The following is an 18,360-nucleotide window of genomic DNA, read 5'->3' on the forward strand; positions in this document are numbered from 1 at the left end:
CTGGGCTCCTGAGCCCCACTGGGGTGCCACAGAAGGAACGTACAGTGGTACCTTGGGTTACAGACGCTTCAGGCTACAGACGCTTCAGGTTACAGACTCCTCTAACCCAAAAATATTACCTCGGGTTAAGAACTTTGCTTCAGGATGAGAACAGAAATCGCGCGACGGCAGCGCAGCGGCAGCGGGAGGCCCCATTAGCTAAAGTGGTACCTCAGGTTAAGAACAGTTTCAGGTTAAGAACGGACCTCCAGAACGAATTAAGTTCTTAACCCGAGGTACCACTGTAGTTGGGTCAAGGAAGCCATGGACTCAAAAAGGTTGAAAACCTCTGCACTAACATCTTGTGACACAAGTTTGGAAAGCTCTGGTCTAAGGAAAAGATTATCTAGACAAATATGAAACAGTAACTAATTTCAAGCGTAATGGGGGAATCTAGTTGTTTTCCATGAGAACTTTGCCTTCAAAAAAGAAAAGCCTGAAACTCTCCAACATGTTACAAAGAAACAGTTTTGTATTTAAACATACAACTACTTAAACCGTTTAATATTTTAAGAATTCATTTTAGTTATTTGCTGACAGTGATGCATTATTATTGTCAAAAGAAAATAGTAAGTAGCTCCAGTGCACTAAATGCTACATGCACACACACACACACACACACACACACGCACGCACACACACAGTTCTCCTTAGACTGACAAGACAGCAGTGAAGTAGGAAAATGGAGTAATCATGACACTAGGGTGATATAGACATAAATCTAAAAAGTTACCAAGACCACAGATAAATTAAACTACTTACTTTCAGCATTGGACAAAGTGCAAGGGTTGCAGTCAACCAAAGCTAACTGAAAATGCTGTAAAAGAGAACAGAAAAATGTTTCCCCCCTGTAAAAAGCTAAAGAAATATTTGGTAGATATTCACTTTATATAGATTCAGTAGAAGATAAAATGATGCAAGCAATACGTGCAGGAAAATGTTAATAGCATACATCCAACCACTGAATGTTTTTATTGTATGTTACAGTGATGCACATACAATGTATGTCAAAATCATAGGGAAACATAAAGCAATTAAAGGTTTATGTAAACAAAGTAAAATATAAGATTCAAAGAACTAAACGTAACAAAACTAAACCAAAAAATATGTAACCATTTCATAAAAACAAAACAGCAATGCTTATAAAATATATGAAAGGTCATAAAAGAATTCAACTGTTACCAGGAAAATGCTACAGTCAATGTTTGTTTTCAGGGGGAAAAAATTAATCATTTCATTATTTTTATACCCCACCCTTCCTCAAATTAGGAATATAGGGCAATTAACAACTAACTAGGCAAAACCAGGCAAAATAATGAAACTATCATAAAAACTATCATAATAAACTGCACCCGAGCTTACTAAAGTTGCAAGAAAGGAGATTCCAACTAAACATCTGGGAAAACTTTCTGACAGTAAGAGCTGTTTAACAGTGGAACAGGTCTCCCTTGGGAGGCGGTGGATTCTCTTTCCTTGCAGGTTTTTAAGCAGAGGTTGGATGACCATCTGTCTTGGATGCTTTAGCTGAGATTCCTGCATTGCAGGGGGTTGGACTAGATGAGCCTAGCAGTCCCACTCAACTCTAAAATTCTATTATTCTAACTCAAAAATTACAATCAACAACAACAACAACAACTTTTTATTTATACCCTGCCCATCTGGCTGGGTTTCTCCAGCCACTCTGGGCGGCTTCCAACAAAATATTAAAATACAATAGTCCTTCATATATTAAAAGCTTCCCTGAACAGGGCTGCCTTCAGATGTCTCCTAAAAGTCTGGCAGTTGTTTTTTCCTTTGACATCTGCTACCAGGCACCACTACTGAGAAGCCCCTCTGCCTGGTAGCACTAATTATCCAACAAATATCAAATTCAGCTCAGATCCAAAACACTAGAGAAATAAAAAATGTATTTAACCATTACCAAAATGTTTCTATTTTGAATGCCAGCTAGATTACAAGCAGCAAGGTGCCTTGTCACATGACAGAATACCCTGTCACCATCCTACCAACCACTCCAACAGACGGGACAAGTGGGGCTTCCCCTGCTGATTGTAATGCAGTTGGATGCTACTGTGAAAGGCTCTCAGGTACTTGAGTCCCAAGTCATTTCGACTTCATATGCTAACAACAAATCCCTGAATTAGATCCATTCAGTACAGTGCTTTGAGGTTTCAGGTGACATGATCCCTCCTTGCGGATCCCAACAACAGCTATAGCCCACTGGAGACAGAAAACTTTGATCTCTAAAGTTTTCATCATCCCTGATGGGATATCACATTTCTGAACAAAAGGTTTGCCTACTGGAGTTCTCCTATATACTCAGTAATCCAACATTAATACTGAGTTTCATGATTCTAAAAATATGGAAAAACTCCATGTACACAATGAAAAAACCCTGAGCACATATGAAACATTTCCCTTTACAGAAGTTAATGGTAGGCCATTCATAATACACAACTGTAGATAAACTTGAGGGCCCTTTTTTATAGACACAAACATATGAAAAGCACATGAAATCATTCAAAAGTCCATATTAATTCAAAAAGTGTTATGTATTTTGCACTTTTTTAATATAATATTTTATTAGGTTTAACAATAGAAAAATAGAACAATAAAAACACAGAGATACACAGAGAAAATATAAAACACAACAATACAAACTTTCACAATACATAAAATACAAACATTTAGCAAGAGGAAAAAAAGAACAATCGACACACAAAAAATAAAGTAAGAAAAACACCAATCACTCTTTTCTAATTATTCATCTTCAATTAACTTATTTTCCTGACTTCCTCACACCTCCCTTTTTTATATCCCTTTTTAACAGTTCAGCAAATTCGTATCCTACTACTTTATCCTTATATATTTTACCTCCCAAATTTATAATTTATAATTTATAATTTTATTACTAGAACCCCTTCATTTTATTTCAATGTCATCAGCATTCATACATTTTACAATACTTCTGTAAATAAATTTTAAATTTCCTCCAATCTTCTTCCACCAACTCTTCTCCCTGATCTCAGATTCTGCCAGTCATCTCAGCCATTTCCATATAGTCAATTACTTGCATCTGCCATTCTTCTAAAGTGGGTAATTCTTGTGTCTTCCAATACTTTGCGATGAGTATTCTTGCTGCTGCTGTAGCATACATAAAGAAAGTTCTATCCTTCTTTGGCACCAATTGGCCAACTATGCCCAGGAGAAAGGCCTCTGGTTTCTTCACAAAAGTGTATTTAAGTACCTTTTTTATTTCATTATAAATCGTCTCCCAGAAAGCCTTAATCCTCGGGCACGTCCACCAAAGGTGAAAGAATGTACCTTCAATTTCTTTACATTTCCAACATTTATTATCGGGCAAATGGTATATTTTTGCAAGCTTGACTGGGGTCATGTACCACCTATACATCATTTTCATAATATTCTCTCTTAAGGCATTGCATGCCATAAATTTAATCCCAGTGGTCCACAACTGCTCCCAGTCAGCAAACATAATATTATGACCCAAATCTTGTGCCCATTTAATCATAGCAGATTTTACCGTTTCTTCCTCAGTACTCCATTTCAACAGCAAATTATACATTCTTGATAATATCTTAGCATTGGGTTCTAACAATTCTGTTTCCAACTTTGATTTTTCCACCTGAAAACCAATTTTTTTATCTTGATTATAAACCTCTCTTATTTGAAAATAATGTAACCAGTCTCGCACCTTCCCTTTGAGCTTCTCATAACTCTGCAATTTCAGCTTGTCACCTTCCTGTTCCAAAATTTCACAATACTTTGGCCATTTTGCCTCCATATTAAGTTTTTTCATAGCTTTCGCTTCCATAGGTGATAACCACCTTGGGGTTTTATTCTCCAAAAAATCTTTATATCTTGTCCAGACATTAAATAGTGCTTTCCTGACAATATGGTTTTTGAATGCTTTATGCGCTTTAACCTTGCCATACCACAAATATGCATGCCACCCAAATACATTATCATAACCTTCAAGGTCTAGGATGTCAGTGTTCTCAAGAAGTAGCCATTCCTTCAACCAGCAAAAAGCTGCTGATTCATAATAAAGTTTAAAGTCCGGCAGGGCAAACCCCCCTCTGTCTTTAGCATCAGTAAGTATCTTAAATTTTATTCTGGGCTTTTTGCCCTGCCAGACAAATCTAGAGATATTTTGCACTTATTTTTTCCTCATTGAAACATTCAGGATTTACAGAAGTAAATTTGCTACTGCTAACATTTTAGACTATTAATAAAACTGCATAGTGGTATGTAATTTGTTAGCACAATTTAACTAACTGTATGCTGTTACCTTGAACACAAATCAAAAGAAAAATAGGAGCAATTAATTATGCAAACAATTCAAGGTTCAGGGTAAGTAACTGATACTCACCCACTTTATCAGAATGTCATAACAGAATGATACTTCATACTGCAAACATGCCTTCACCCTCATCATATAAATGAAACATCACCATACCAGGGTGGCAGTAATGTTTTTAAACAAGCATTTTTCATTCAAAAAAATTACGAAAGTGCTCATTAATCAAGGTAATCAACTAAACAAGCAAACCAAGAACTCCAATGGCATCACAATGCAAGATGAACTATAAAAACTAGTGCTAGAGCGACCAATACATGCATTCACAGTCTTACAAAAAAAAGTCAGTTTTGTTGATGTACAGCTTTATTTTATTTCTCTTTTAAACAATAAATAATCAAACTAAACTGCTTGGAATTATTTCTACGAAAAAATTGTATGCTATCTCTAACTTGCAAATTATAAATTTGACTCATTGTGCATAAGCTACCCTTTTTCCAAGGCTCAAGAACTATAATGGCTGCAATACTATTTATGCTTGGAAAGATTTAAGGATGTCGATAGAGATAAAATTTCTGAAAACTCTATAAAACAAAACCTATTCAAAAAGACCATCATACAGCTTTTCAGATTCAGAAATAAGCAAGTCTGCATCTAGAGGCCTTACAAAAATACAAAAAACAAAAACCAATTACAGAGATTATTGGCACCTCATATAAAAAGAAGAGAGAGAAAGAGAAACCACCCAAAAGGGCACGCAGATCTGTCAGTATCAAATAAAGCTGTTTAAAAGCTGCATATAAATAACAAATGTTCAGTGCTGAATTAAGAGATGGCAGTGGGAGATACTAATGAAATGCAAACAAAATCACTATTTCTAAATTTCAGCTTCAAAATATTTAACAATACTGAAGTCTTTCTACAGTATCACTATATTCTGCACAATTTCAGAACAGCAGCATATCAAAAAATACAAAACATAACATTTGCCAGGACCATTAAGCATAGAACATGAAAAGCTATGTCAATGACCCAGAACATGAAGGTAGGTAATGCAAAAATAATAAAGAAAGCATCTGTCAGAAAGCTGCATATTTAATTACTAAAGCTCATACATGAACCACCTATTCATCTTGAACAATCCTGCATATCTGCCCTACAAATTAAACACAGAAATTCCCTTCTGAAGTATTCAATAAAAAACAGCTATGTAGAAAAACAAAGCTTTTTTTGTCAAAAGGCTAACAGTTTACCGTCTCTAGCACTATAAGCAACAAATACATCACATTAAATATCCAGCTCCAAATCTCTGCAGCAAGCCGAAGCTACCAAACATCTGCACCTCGTACAAATATTGCAGTACTGAAGCTGGCTGCTGCTGTGTGAAATAGTTATTATGCAGGAGAGGCCACTGCAGTTCAGAGACGACATACAATACCTCAAGGCAGACATCAGTCTACAGAAAGTCAAATCACGAGTAAGAGGATTTACCTACAAGGCACTAATCTGAATGTTTAAACGTGGTGGCATCTTTTTAAGAACAGCAGCAAGTCAATGACATACTTTTGATTTCTATGGATTATGATTGTGCAATTAATCAGGAGACTTCTTCAGAGAGAGCCCTTGGCTGCTGATGTGATTGTGGTAAAAGTCAATGATGTGACCTTTACAAAGAATTGTAAATTCAGTGTTTGTGTGTCTACAAAGCTACTACCACACAGAGAAGCAATCTCCTATGGCATTACACATGATTAACAATTCACTCAGGACTACACAGTCTATTTCTTCAGGATTTTATTTTATATCAAGAGGCTTCAAAATGACACACAGTAGTACTTAAAAGAAGAAGAAATATTAGAAAAGTTACTGGAAAACCTTTTGATTTTTACATACACATAAACTATAATGATATTCTGAAACTGTAATTTTATTATATTTTTCATCCCTAAACTGCTGCAAAATTTCATAATCGGTAGTTTGAAAGTCTATGTTACAAGTCAAGCCATCATTAGAAACCTGACAATTCTGACATGAACTTACCATAGGACAGCATTAACCCAGCTGAGTATAACTCTTAGAGCTGTCTTTTCTAACTATCTTTTCTAACTTTTCTAACCTAGGTGTAATGCCTGATCCTGAGAAATGTCTTTTGTTGAGATAACTAGGACACAGAAAGCCTTGCGTAATCAAAGTGCTGGCAAATAGCCAAGGCTCCATCTGACAGGCATGTTGAGAGTAAGGGTGGGAGGACGTGCAGCACACGCTGCTAAGTCAACTCATTAGTTTGCTCTCCAGAGTCCTTCAAAATCGGAATTAATTCATCTTTCTAAAAGAAAGGAGGCTTGTAAGGCGTAAGCGCTCTCTTTCACTCTACGCTGCACAATCCAAACAGAATAATCGACTACATAAGCAAGACAAAAGAAGTTGAACAAAGTACTTAATTTGCATAATATGAATAAAACAGGCCTAGTCCAAATGACCACATGCTAGACCATATATTTTCCCCATACTTGCAAAATTCCATGCATATAATGACACTGTAGTAGAGCACTTGGATAACAGTTTTGTTGAACACTGGTGGTTATTAAGTGCCAGCAAAAGAGCATTAATTTTTTTACGAGAGGCAAGAGTTTCAGGTGAAAGAAGTTTGCTAACTCCATGCTCTAGCTCAGGAGTTGCCAACATGACACCCATGGACACCAACATGCCTGACAGTTTCTCCTATGGTGCCCACAAAACATCTCAGTAAAGATCCCCTTTAAAAATCTACAGTACACAAGACTTTGTTTTGTCTTCCTGCTCAGTTCCTGTTTGCATTGGCTTGGTCTGTTCTGCACTGAATGCTCACTGCATGCCAGACTGGACACCTACCTCATTTCCATTATGAAGAGAAGTACAAAGAACTTCTCTCTGTGAGTTAAGTGTGCTGGTGGCTGATGTAACTGCCTTTTCCTATTGATTTTTTATTTTATTTTTTTGGTGGGGGGTGAGAAGGGGCATGGCTGGATCATTTTGTGGTCTGTGTTTTTCTGTTCTTTTAAATATGTTTGCCTTTTTTTGAGATGGGCACCGAATCTGCTACAGGCAACCCCTGCTCTAGCTTTTAATGCTACATCTTTCTTTATTCCATGTCTCTTATCCTCACATTGTGCCCCCAACACTCAGGGTCCCACAAAGTTATTCTCATACACCATCCCTACAAAGAGGCCAACAGCAGTGGACTTATTACGGACAGAGTGAAGTCCCTTGCAGACATTACTTTTCCCAGGAAGCAACTTTTAAATGTGCAATATAATCACTTCTGGTTATTCAGGTAAGAAGTCAGCAGACTGAACACTTGCCAACGTTGTGCTTCTCTCCCCAATAGGCTACATTCAAATGCAACTGTACAACTGTATAACTGCCCCACCTCCAGCTTTGAGAGCAGTTTTCAAAATACTTTTTAAGTCATAGGCAACCGGCGCGTACAGGAGTTGGATTTTCCACCCAGTTTAAAGGGTTTCCCACACTTGAGGTATGGGCAGGCCTCCACAAAGCTTAACTTGAACCACTTGTGATAGATAAGAGAGAATAATTACCAGGGGGGAAAGGAAACGAAAAATAGCTCATCAGAAATTATTCATTTGGAGAGAGAGAAAGCAGTGATCTGCTGAGGTGCTCATTCTGCAGTGGATGGGAGGCCCTGCCCAACAACCCAATGGGTCTGCACAACACAACATCAATCCAGAGAGAAGCTGTCCTGCACATACACACTTCCCCACAAAACAGACTTTCAGTGAAAATATTGTACAGTTTCATTTTAATGATTAGGATAGTCATATTTAATACCTTTTATGGTTCATTTTACTTTATATGCGGACTTGTCATACTTTAATAATCCTTATATTACAAAATAAATGATAGACAGGTTAAATATAAACTGCTGGAAAATCAGTCATGCTCACCTTCCAGTAATAAAAAACCCTTTAAAATGTACCTCATACAAGTCATGAACAACTTCTCAACATGATAAATCTTACACAAGGTTTCTATAAGTCAAAATACTTTATCTAAGTCTATACAGTCATTATGTGGCTCTCAAAACTCTATACAGGATGAAATAGGACTTGGACACACCCTCCCATAGTCCCATGTGCATAGAGAGTTTAAAAGCTAAACTTGCAATATCTCACATTTAATTTGAAGCAGGATCTCCATGAAATGCAAGATAAATCCTAGCTGATAGCAAACTCCTGGTCTCATTCCAAGGCAGAAACCCAGGTGCCAAGCAATAATGGAACAGGTGAAATGAAAGTGAAGGAAACTAATACACTCTCTTGTAGTGCAATGAAAAACAAGTCCAAAATGAAGAAAATGTTAGCTATCATTAAAAAGGGAGACACTTACCTTAAAACTGGACTCAAAATCTGTGTTCACTTTGAACATAAGCCCAAGTCGTAAATGAATTTCCTTGGCGCGGCAAAAGCTGGGATCAACATAAAGCACCTCCCGAAATGCTTTAATTGCCCTGGGGGGAAAGAACACTGAAATGTTTAATCTAGAATATTCTTAAAGGGCATCTGAAAAGACCAACTCATTATTCCTTGAAGAAAATTACTCAGAAAGAAAGTGCAAAGGAATTCTGACAATTCAGTCATACCCAGATATTAAATTAAAATATATACATCTATTCCTCTAAGACACCTTAAGTAATAAAATATTGAATAGCTATGATATACTTACAAACAGAGTGTTTACATTGATTCATTGAGTTTAAAAACCATTTTAGACTTTTTAATATTTTCATCTTCATTTTAGAACAATAATCTGTTGAATATATTATTAAATACTAGTAACAAATGAATAGCAGGCCTTAAGTGTCCACATCATCAAGAAGAGAAAGATTTAAATCAAGTTTCCTATTTTCTAATTCATGTATTCTGATAAAAATGTGCATATTAATTGGTTGCTATAGCGATTAAAATATTCATTTACAACTAAATAGTAGATTTTATAATGCTAGGAACATACCGTATTTTCCAGCATATAAAACTGGGCGTATAAGACGACCCCCAACTTTTCCAGTTAAAATATAGAGTTTGGGATATACTCGCCATATAAGACTACCCCCGCCTGCAACCAACTAGAGGCTGCCAGTCTTTTCATCCCTGTACGCACACCGCAGCTCTCGCAGGAGCCTCGCACTGCAGTCTTGCAGGAGGATCGGGGGGGGGGGAGGGATGGACGGAGGGAGGGACTTCAAAGCCCTGCTTGCCTCATCCCTCCTCCATCCTCGGCGGCAGCCAGCCCCTTGGAGCAGCGCCCCCCAATGCTGGGCGGGAGGTGGCGAAGGTGTTTTTGGCACTCGCCAGGCGTCTCTTCAGAGGGGACGGGAGGGGAAGTTGCAGGGGGTGTGGAGAGAGAAAGGAGAGCGGCCAGCAGAGTGACGACTGTCGGCTGGGAAATGAAAGTCAAGCCTCGAAACCCCCCCCCCACGGCCTCCTGTTTCTGGTCCTCTTCGTGGGGTGGGGGCGGAGAGGAGGGGCGGGGACTGGCCGGCTGCTGCCACCGCCCCATGCAGTGCCGGGGCTGGCGGCGACCCCAGTGGGCTCCCTGTGCACTCTGTGCCCCTCTTGTCATGTTTGTGGTTTGGGACGAGGCAGCAAGTCCATGCACCAAGAAAAGCCACGCGCCCTCAAGCCCCGCCGCAGACCGCGGACAGCACAGGCCCCGACTCCCAACGCCTCTTTGCTCGCCGCTCCTTGGAGCGAGGGAGATGGGCCCAGAGCTGCCAGACCCGAGGCGAGGCGAGGAGCAGGCACAGGCCAGAGCCCCCCAACCTAAAGCCCGCCAAGCGCCGCCAGGGGCAGAGCACTCACCCCTCCGCTGCCTCTGCCATCGCAGCAGCAGCAGCCCGAGGCAAGGTGAGCGAGCCCCGATCGGCTGTCCAGCAAAGCGGCAGACTGCGCTCACCAGCTCCCTCTCATCCATACCAACAGGTGACTCCGCATCGCCACACTCATACCCGGCGTATAAGATGACCCCCGACTTTTGAAAAGATTTTCCTGGGTTAAAAAGTCGTCTTATACACCAGAACATGCGGTAATTCTACCATTTTGATCAAATTGCTCATATGCTTTTCCCACTACAATACATCTTCTTAGGGAATGAAGACAATTGGGAAGTGAATGAATTTTGTTTGTCTGCCTCTGTAACATGTAAGGTCAGTAAACCAAGTCACTCACTTGAAGATTTAATACCCAGAACTTTTGAAACTACAACACACGATGCAACAAGATGTTAGAAGTAGAAAGTACGTTCATCCACTTACCACTGAAATGCATTATAATGGAAGTAGACCAAGCCAAGGCCATACAAAAAGGCAGCATTCTGTAAAAGAAAACACATTTTTAACTGACACACATAAATGAATGCCTGCATTTTTCTAAGAAAGTATCGAAAACTGTATTGTAATACAAAATGATATTTTAGGCACTGCTTGGCAGAATGAATGGTGATCAGAATAAAATGTTACTCATATTAGCAAATTTTACAGTATTGCTACATTACTGAAATAATGGGACATGTGAATTGATAGATCAATAGCATTTCTCATTCATTTAAATTGAAACAATGAAAAATTGCTGTCAAAATCCAACTTGCAATCTAGTGGCCTGCTTTCCTTAGACAGAGCATATGTTTAAAAACTGTGGGGTGACAAGAGACACCCGCAAGATACAGGACAGAATTGCAGTCAAATGGAAGAGGCTCAAGGTTAAACAACACACTGTTTTATTATCTTAAGTATTCTCTCTGTTGACTAGGTGTGTACTCTGGAATAGCCATACTTTGCTTATACACCTTTCATGGACCTTCCTCGTGGCACCATTATTTAATTATTGTTCTAGTGTCTCCATTGAAAACTGCCTGGAAGCCAGTTAGTACTCTTGCAGTGGAAGGACTTCTGCTTGCAAAATGCGGATTCCCCTACTGCCCTTGCATATTTGGCTAGGGAGGAGGGCAGGAGATCTCCCAGAACAGGGTCAGTAGGAGAGGGTGGGATCATTTCATCTCACAAGTTGAATTCCACCCTCTGTATTTACTCAGCCATTGCAGCTTCTATAGAAAGCAAAGTTGTTTTGGCAATTGCAACTAGAAGAAAATGTCTTTAGCTCTGACTCCAGAAACAGCATTACCCTCCCTACAAGTTTATGCATCTCAAAGTAACACGTACTCTCAACCACCCAAGAAAAGGCTGCACATAGTTCGACAACCACTGTTCTCTGACCCTCCAACATAAGCTGAAGATTAAAAGTGAGTTAACACAACTATACTATATTGAATAGTGCACACTTCCTTTTTAATGAGTCAGGCCAAAGATATAAAGCAGTGGTAGTATGGAGACCCATTTATGCAATGGGTGGATGAGCTAAAACAAACACCAGGGTTGATGTGGATATAGGAAACAAACAACAGAGAACACTAGAGAGAAGAGACATATATCCATAGACAGATGTAAGACAAACAAGTTGTGAGACAAAAGAAGGTTAAGAAGAACAGCACAATTTACGTTTAAAAGCAACAGCTCATCTTTCCAGTCTTCTAACACCTCACCTAAGTGTTTAAAACCAGAAGATACAGAAGGTCAAGCATGACAACCTGTCATTTACAGAACTTTGTATCTACCGCTCAGAACTAACAGCAGCTGTCATAAGAACATAAGAGCAGCCTGCTGGAGCAGTCTAAACGGTGGCCAAGCAGATGCCTATGGGAAGCCAGGAAGCAGGAATAAGTGCAACAATGCTCTCCCAACATATGATTCCCAATAAGTGGTATTGAAAGGCATAATGCACATCACTTGACACTTACTTACACTGAATCACATTTACCATTTACCATTTTATTATTTATTTTGTTAAAGAATATTTATTAAAGTTTTCAATAGTAATAAAATAAAGATCAAAAAGAAAAAAAGAAAAAATAACAAAAATACAAAAATAAAAATAATTAAAAACACATAAAGTTTCCATTACCTATTTTCCATTAACTTATTTCCCAGACCTCCTCATACCTCCCTTTTTTGTATTCCAATTCAAATTGTTGGTTCAGCAAATCCTTATCAATAAATTTTAACCTATTTCTAAACCATTTTTTCCCCATATTCTCTTAAAACATTACAGCTGGAAACCACTTAATTTCTATCCGACATCATTCTAACATTCATTAATTTTACAATATTTCTGTAAATAGTCTTTAAATTTCTTCCAATCTTCTTCCGCCGACTCTTCTCCCTGGTCTCGGATTCTGCCAGTCATTTCTGCCAATCCCATATAGTCCATCACACATTTACCATTTTAATTCTGCTTTACCTACTTTGGAAAGATGCTTTCAGAGCACCTCACATATCTCTTTTTGTTTTAATCAGCTTGAATAATTCTGCATCATCAATGAACTCCACTTCCTACAACACTCCATTGGGAGAACCATCCATTTATACTTAATCTCCACTTCCTTAACCAGCTACTGCTCTATCCACCTTCATTCTCGCTCTCCTGATACTGAGACCAGGATAGAATGGAACATGTAAAGAGCATATAAGTGTAAGTCAGACCTGAGGAGGGGTACAGAGTAGACCAGGAAACATCCCCCAATTTAGTAACTCCAACAAAAATTCAGCCAAACAACGCTCTACTTGACTCAACAGTTTCTGATATAAATCAGTATAATTAAATAATGGGATGGTTTTTCATATAATTGATATCAATTCTATTCAATCAACAAATTTTATTTACATGAATTCATGAGCCACACTTCAATAACAGGACTGTAAAGGTTGCATACAATTTCAAAACAATAAAATCAAGAAGAAAATCACAGTAGCTACAGCATGACCAAGGTGGCCTTCACTGGTCAGCAGCCATCTATCTTCAGATGACAGGTGCTACTGGTGAAAGAGGTTCTCAGATGAGTGAAGCATATGGGCAGAACACTTTGAATTGTGTTCTGAAACAAACTAGCAAAAAATACCACTTGTGAGATGTATTCCATATAGCCAGCCCCAGTTAAAAATTCAGTAGTTGTAGGTTATATTGAATGCACTGCAGTACCTCATAATGCTTTTGTTATTTATTATAAAGATGTTATACTCTCCCTTTCCATACATCATTAAACTAACAACAACAACAGATAAGATTACAACGGTTGTTGAACTAGCTTTGTATTATCGTACTTCTTTCTAGAACAAAAAAGATTCAAAGATTCATAGGATTGTAGAGTTAGAAGGGACCGGGGGTGATCTAGTCCAACCCCCTGCAATACAGGAATCTTTTGCCTAACTTGGGTCTCGAACCCATGACCCTGAAATGAAGAGTCTCATGCTCTACATCTTTGCACTCTTTGGCTGCCGAAGATGAGCGGTGTTTCAAATCTATCAGTCTGCCTTTCTCTATAGCATAAAAATATCCTGGGCATTATAAAGAGGTACAATTGAGAGCCTCTGCCTATATGTAATGAATATGTGTAATATTCATTACATATTCAACAGAATTCTTAAAGCGTTACCATGGTAAAGTGTTATTTAGTTCAGAATCATGGTCATGAAATTTAAACCAGGGTAGGTATTATTCAAGAAAAGTGTGCTATACAAATTTTCAACTCTCCTCATTCTAAATCCTGGAGATTTGTAACAAATAAGAAGACATCCTATTAAAATCAGTTTTACAGCATCTATAAAGCCCAAAAGAGGTTAAGCCCTATTTCAACAAGTTCCAACTGCAATTCAGGACACTTTGTTACCACTTCCACACATACATGGTTTGAATTACTAGCTTATGTATGTTTCTCCATAACAACATTTCAGCAAAAGAGGTCATGAATAAATGTGGGCATACAATAAGCAAGACTATTTCCTCTGATATAAAACTTAAAGAGTCCATGCAAGGATTTATAGAAGCAATGAATGCTCCATATCTTCTGCCAATATGAAGACCGGGGGCGGGGCGGGGGCGGGTTCCTACTAATTGTGTAAGGAATCCCCCAAAGCTAGGTCATCAAGACAGAATAAAGTACTGATGGAGAAAGAAATCGGGAAGCATCCAGTAGATAAGTGCTGTAATAATAAATTACTACAATTGCTTTCAAACTGACTACGTAAATGCATTTTCAGGTTGCACAGATAAACTTTATTGAAATCTTAATCAATCTTGAAGTTTACCACTTATCTGGTTCCGCCCCCCTCCCCCCGGTAAAATTGTGTAAAATGGGGAGCACCCTCTAAAAAGCCTCTAAATACCCAATTCAAAATATCTAAAGTTGAAGCTCTGGGGCTGGCTGGAGGATGTACTGGAAGGCGGCTACGCTGCCCCTCTACCCCACGCATCAGCTGTTACACAGGGATGCTGAGCAGCCTAAACAAAGCCCTGCAATATGCCAGGTCTCTTCGGGACTTCCTCCACCTTCACTGACATCCTCTTTGGGCTCCAGGAAGGGTCTCGTCGTGAGCCACAAGGACGCTCCCGATCTTTCCCCGCAATTTCCTAATATGATTCTCTTTATTTCCTATATACATGGTTGAGCAGAACACATGATGGCCGTACAAGAGACACATGAGTTGCAGCAATATACATTATGAAAGGGTTTTGAAGTTCCTAAGTCTCTTTCCTGTATTTCTCTTTTACCCTTCAAGTATTTTTGAACCAAATCAATTTTGATCAACTGCTACAGTCAGTTTTGTGTTTATAGAATGACATAATTAGTGGCAGAATAATACAGCACTGAATTCTCAACTATCTCTGGAGAATGGATTCTTAATTATTTCTCTAGGCACTCCAGTGAGACTGCTACCTGGAAGATTTTTGTTGCATAAGATGTTCCATCCAGATTCATATATAAACAGTTTTACTCTAAGGGAATGTGTAAGAACCATGATGATAAACAGTACAGCTCTCCCTTACACTGTGCAAACTTGACTGTATCATTATCAGATACTGAAACCTTTTCACAGGTCGGAATGGGCACTTTCCTAAGACCAGCAAGTACGTGATGTGAGTCTCTGAGCTACTTTTGTAAGAAAAGCAACCAATATGTTTAACTATATATTGTGCATTTTGAATAAGAGAAGGGAGAGAAGCCCAGAAAGAGCCTCAATTATTGCTATATTGTTACAAAATATATCAGATGCATACCCCACATGTAAATACTATAAATTAGAACAGAATCTCCTTCCGAAGATGAAGGCGCTGAAAGCAACATAATAATGGGACTGCATTTCAACATCTGTTGCCTGAGGGGATATCCATGAGAAGAGAAATGCTTTCCCATTATCTTCACCCAGTTTGCAAGAGATGCAGGAAGTGTGGTGCCACTGATAGATCAGGCCAAAGTACAAGTCATACTGATCATCATCCTGAATGGAAAATAATGCTAAAAAGAAATGGCTTATGGAATACTGTACATAGCCCACCTAGTTTTCAGTATCATCAGTATATTTTAATAAAGCTCTTAAATGTGTGGAAAAATATGTTTTCAAGTACAGTGTGTCTCTGGAAATTCTAGTTAAGTACAAAACACCTAGAAAACACCTGCTCAGTTTTACGGAGTGTAAAGATGTGTATTCTAAAAAGAGTCTTTAAATCAGAGTTACATTCACAATTTACAGGCTTAGACAGATTTATGGGCAGCATACACTATTTCTACAAGCTCTGCATGAACAGTTAATTTTACAAAATTTGATGAGATCCCACTATCTATCGTTGGCATTTCTAATCGGTACATTCTGAAGTAATACATATAAGTGGAATGAACCAAAATTTCACAGTAATTCCATTATTTTTAATGCAGACTTCACCTTGCAATTTCAATTTAGTTGTACAACATGCCTGCATAAGGCGAAGGTGGGGAACCGCTGACCCTCTAGATTTTGCTGAACTACAACTCTCATCAGCCCTAGCAAGCATGGTCAGTGGCTATGGATGATGTAGTTCTGCAACATCTGGAGGGCCAAAGGTTCCCCACACTTGGCCTAAGATAATACCTGCAACATTTCAAAGTCCTCCAAATCAAATACTTCAAGGTAAGAAATATTACAGGCAATATCCAACTAAGTCATACTGTGAGTACACCAACTGAAATCAACGGACAAGTTACTTTAATCCACAAATTCCTATGGGTCTACTCCAAATATGACTAACAGCAGATATTACCCTGTAGAGCAAACTTTGAATTTTAGAAGGATACTTTACTTATGGTCAATGTCTGCTTCGTTGCCAAGTGCCAATTCTCACTGCAAAATATGCCATTTAATACTTTGAGATACACCTCCAATACCTCTGTTCATTTAGTTATATACCTGTAGTATACTCAATGAATGGGGTACTGGAGGCTTATCTCCAAGTAATGTGGAACTCCTAAATTTGGGAGGAACAAATGTCATTTCACCTTACACTGTTACTTTACAACATAACAGTGGAAACCAAAGAACAGCACCAATGTCCTAAGTGGATATGAAGGTCCCACCATCCAAAAATTCACTTATCTCCACAAAACTCTACTATAAGCTCTGCAGTCACTTATACCAACAGCCTATTTTCTTAGTTCCTTGTGCTTTGCTGGTTTGAGGCAGCCATTTTCCAGCAGAAACTATGGAGGGAGGGGTGAAATTAATGAAGAACCAAAACAAAGTACATATTTTATTGGCATCAACACCTAATGACACGCCTCTTTTCATGTTCTTTCCCTTTCTTGCAAATACAACTTTTAAAAATGTAACTTCTTCCAAAATCACAAATGTGCAGGCAAAATTAAAATAAACCAATTTATAAGCTCCATTCAATAAGAATGCAAAAAGTCTTAACCTGTTAAGCCAAATCTAGCATTAATATTTTATGCACCATACACCACAGTAGTTACTGTTTTCTTTATTCAGAGTGGCAGATCATATCAACCCATTTATTTTTGTTTAAAATCACCTCAAAACCAGAACCACTGCAGAAGATAGGTATATTCATCACCATTGTGACTTAAGTTGAGCTGATATCTTAAAATTCCATCATACACAATCCAGTAATTTAAAGTTCCAACATAACTGAATGATTCTAAATATATATGATTATATATATGATCAAACACATTTTAATTGTGTCTTGAGACACCCTGAATGCCTAATATTGAGGCAAAAAATAGAAATGATTTTTAAATATATATTTTATTGTGGGGGTCGAAGCTCCCACAATCCCTAGGAGCTGACTTCTATGACACAGGCAGAAACCTGTGCCCACACTGAGTAGCTGAAGTCTCAATCACCAGACAAGCAGAATATCCCAACACCCATCTGCTGCCGCTTGCCAGTTCTAAGGTGGTGGAGGACAGCATGAGTACTTCAATTTATCATCCTGTGTTGTGAAGATGCTGTCTAAAATCAGGGACCATACCACCAAGGCCATCCAAAATTGATTGACCCTCTATGAAGGAAAATAACTGCAAGTTAACTTGGTAAAGAATAATACATTGTACAACAACAATGAACGCAGAAAAGAAGATGGTGTAAGAAAATGTTGCCCAGTAAATTTTAGCAGTAGTCTTAGGTCATCTACTGCTGAACACTTCAGACCTGAAACTAGCAAAAACAAAAAGCAGGCACAGCCAGCTACATAATACCATCTCTGAAGTTTGAGCTATGGTAAACAACAGTGTAGACAAACAATATAGCAAAATATTGTGGCACTGATACATATAATCTACTATGTATAAAAACTGGAGTACTGTTTGAAACAAGATTACTTTTTAGAAGTATAACTTATACATACCTTCCAGTAGTCAGATTGTAAACTGTAGTACCTCTGGTATGCAGATAATGCTGCAATAGAAAGAATATTTTTTAGAAAACAAACTCAAAATTTTAGTAGTTATAACAAGGTTATTTGCTGACTCCAGATATAATGATAAACCTTGATCAACTTAGTTAACAGGACAAGATCTAACCATGAGAAGTGCTCTTCCTCCTCCCACCCCTCTTCTCTGGAGCA

At 38.3% G+C, this 18,360-nt stretch overlaps 1 protein-coding gene across 4 annotated transcripts in view; it reads right to left on the minus strand.

Moving 5' to 3' along the window:
- Positions 1-18,360, minus strand: part of KDM6A (lysine demethylase 6A) — a 103,586-nt gene that overhangs the window by 51,231 nt on the left and 33,995 nt on the right. For all 4 annotated transcript variants that reach the window (XM_053386871.1, XM_053386870.1, XM_053386868.1 and 1 more), the window contains exons 4-7: positions 18,142-18,191; positions 10,671-10,729; positions 8,747-8,867; positions 802-856 (exon numbers count right to left, since the gene is read on the minus strand). In XM_053386871.1, the coding sequence (XP_053242846.1) occupies positions 802-856; positions 8,747-8,867; positions 10,671-10,729; positions 18,142-18,191 (285 nt within the window). The remainder of the gene's footprint in view (positions 1-801; positions 857-8,746; positions 8,868-10,670; positions 10,730-18,141; positions 18,192-18,360) is intronic.

The sequence above is a fragment of the Podarcis raffonei genome, chromosome 4 (assembly GCF_027172205.1).
Source record: "Podarcis raffonei isolate rPodRaf1 chromosome 4, rPodRaf1.pri, whole genome shotgun sequence".
Lineage (NCBI taxonomy): Eukaryota > Metazoa > Chordata > Lepidosauria > Squamata > Lacertidae > Podarcis > Podarcis raffonei.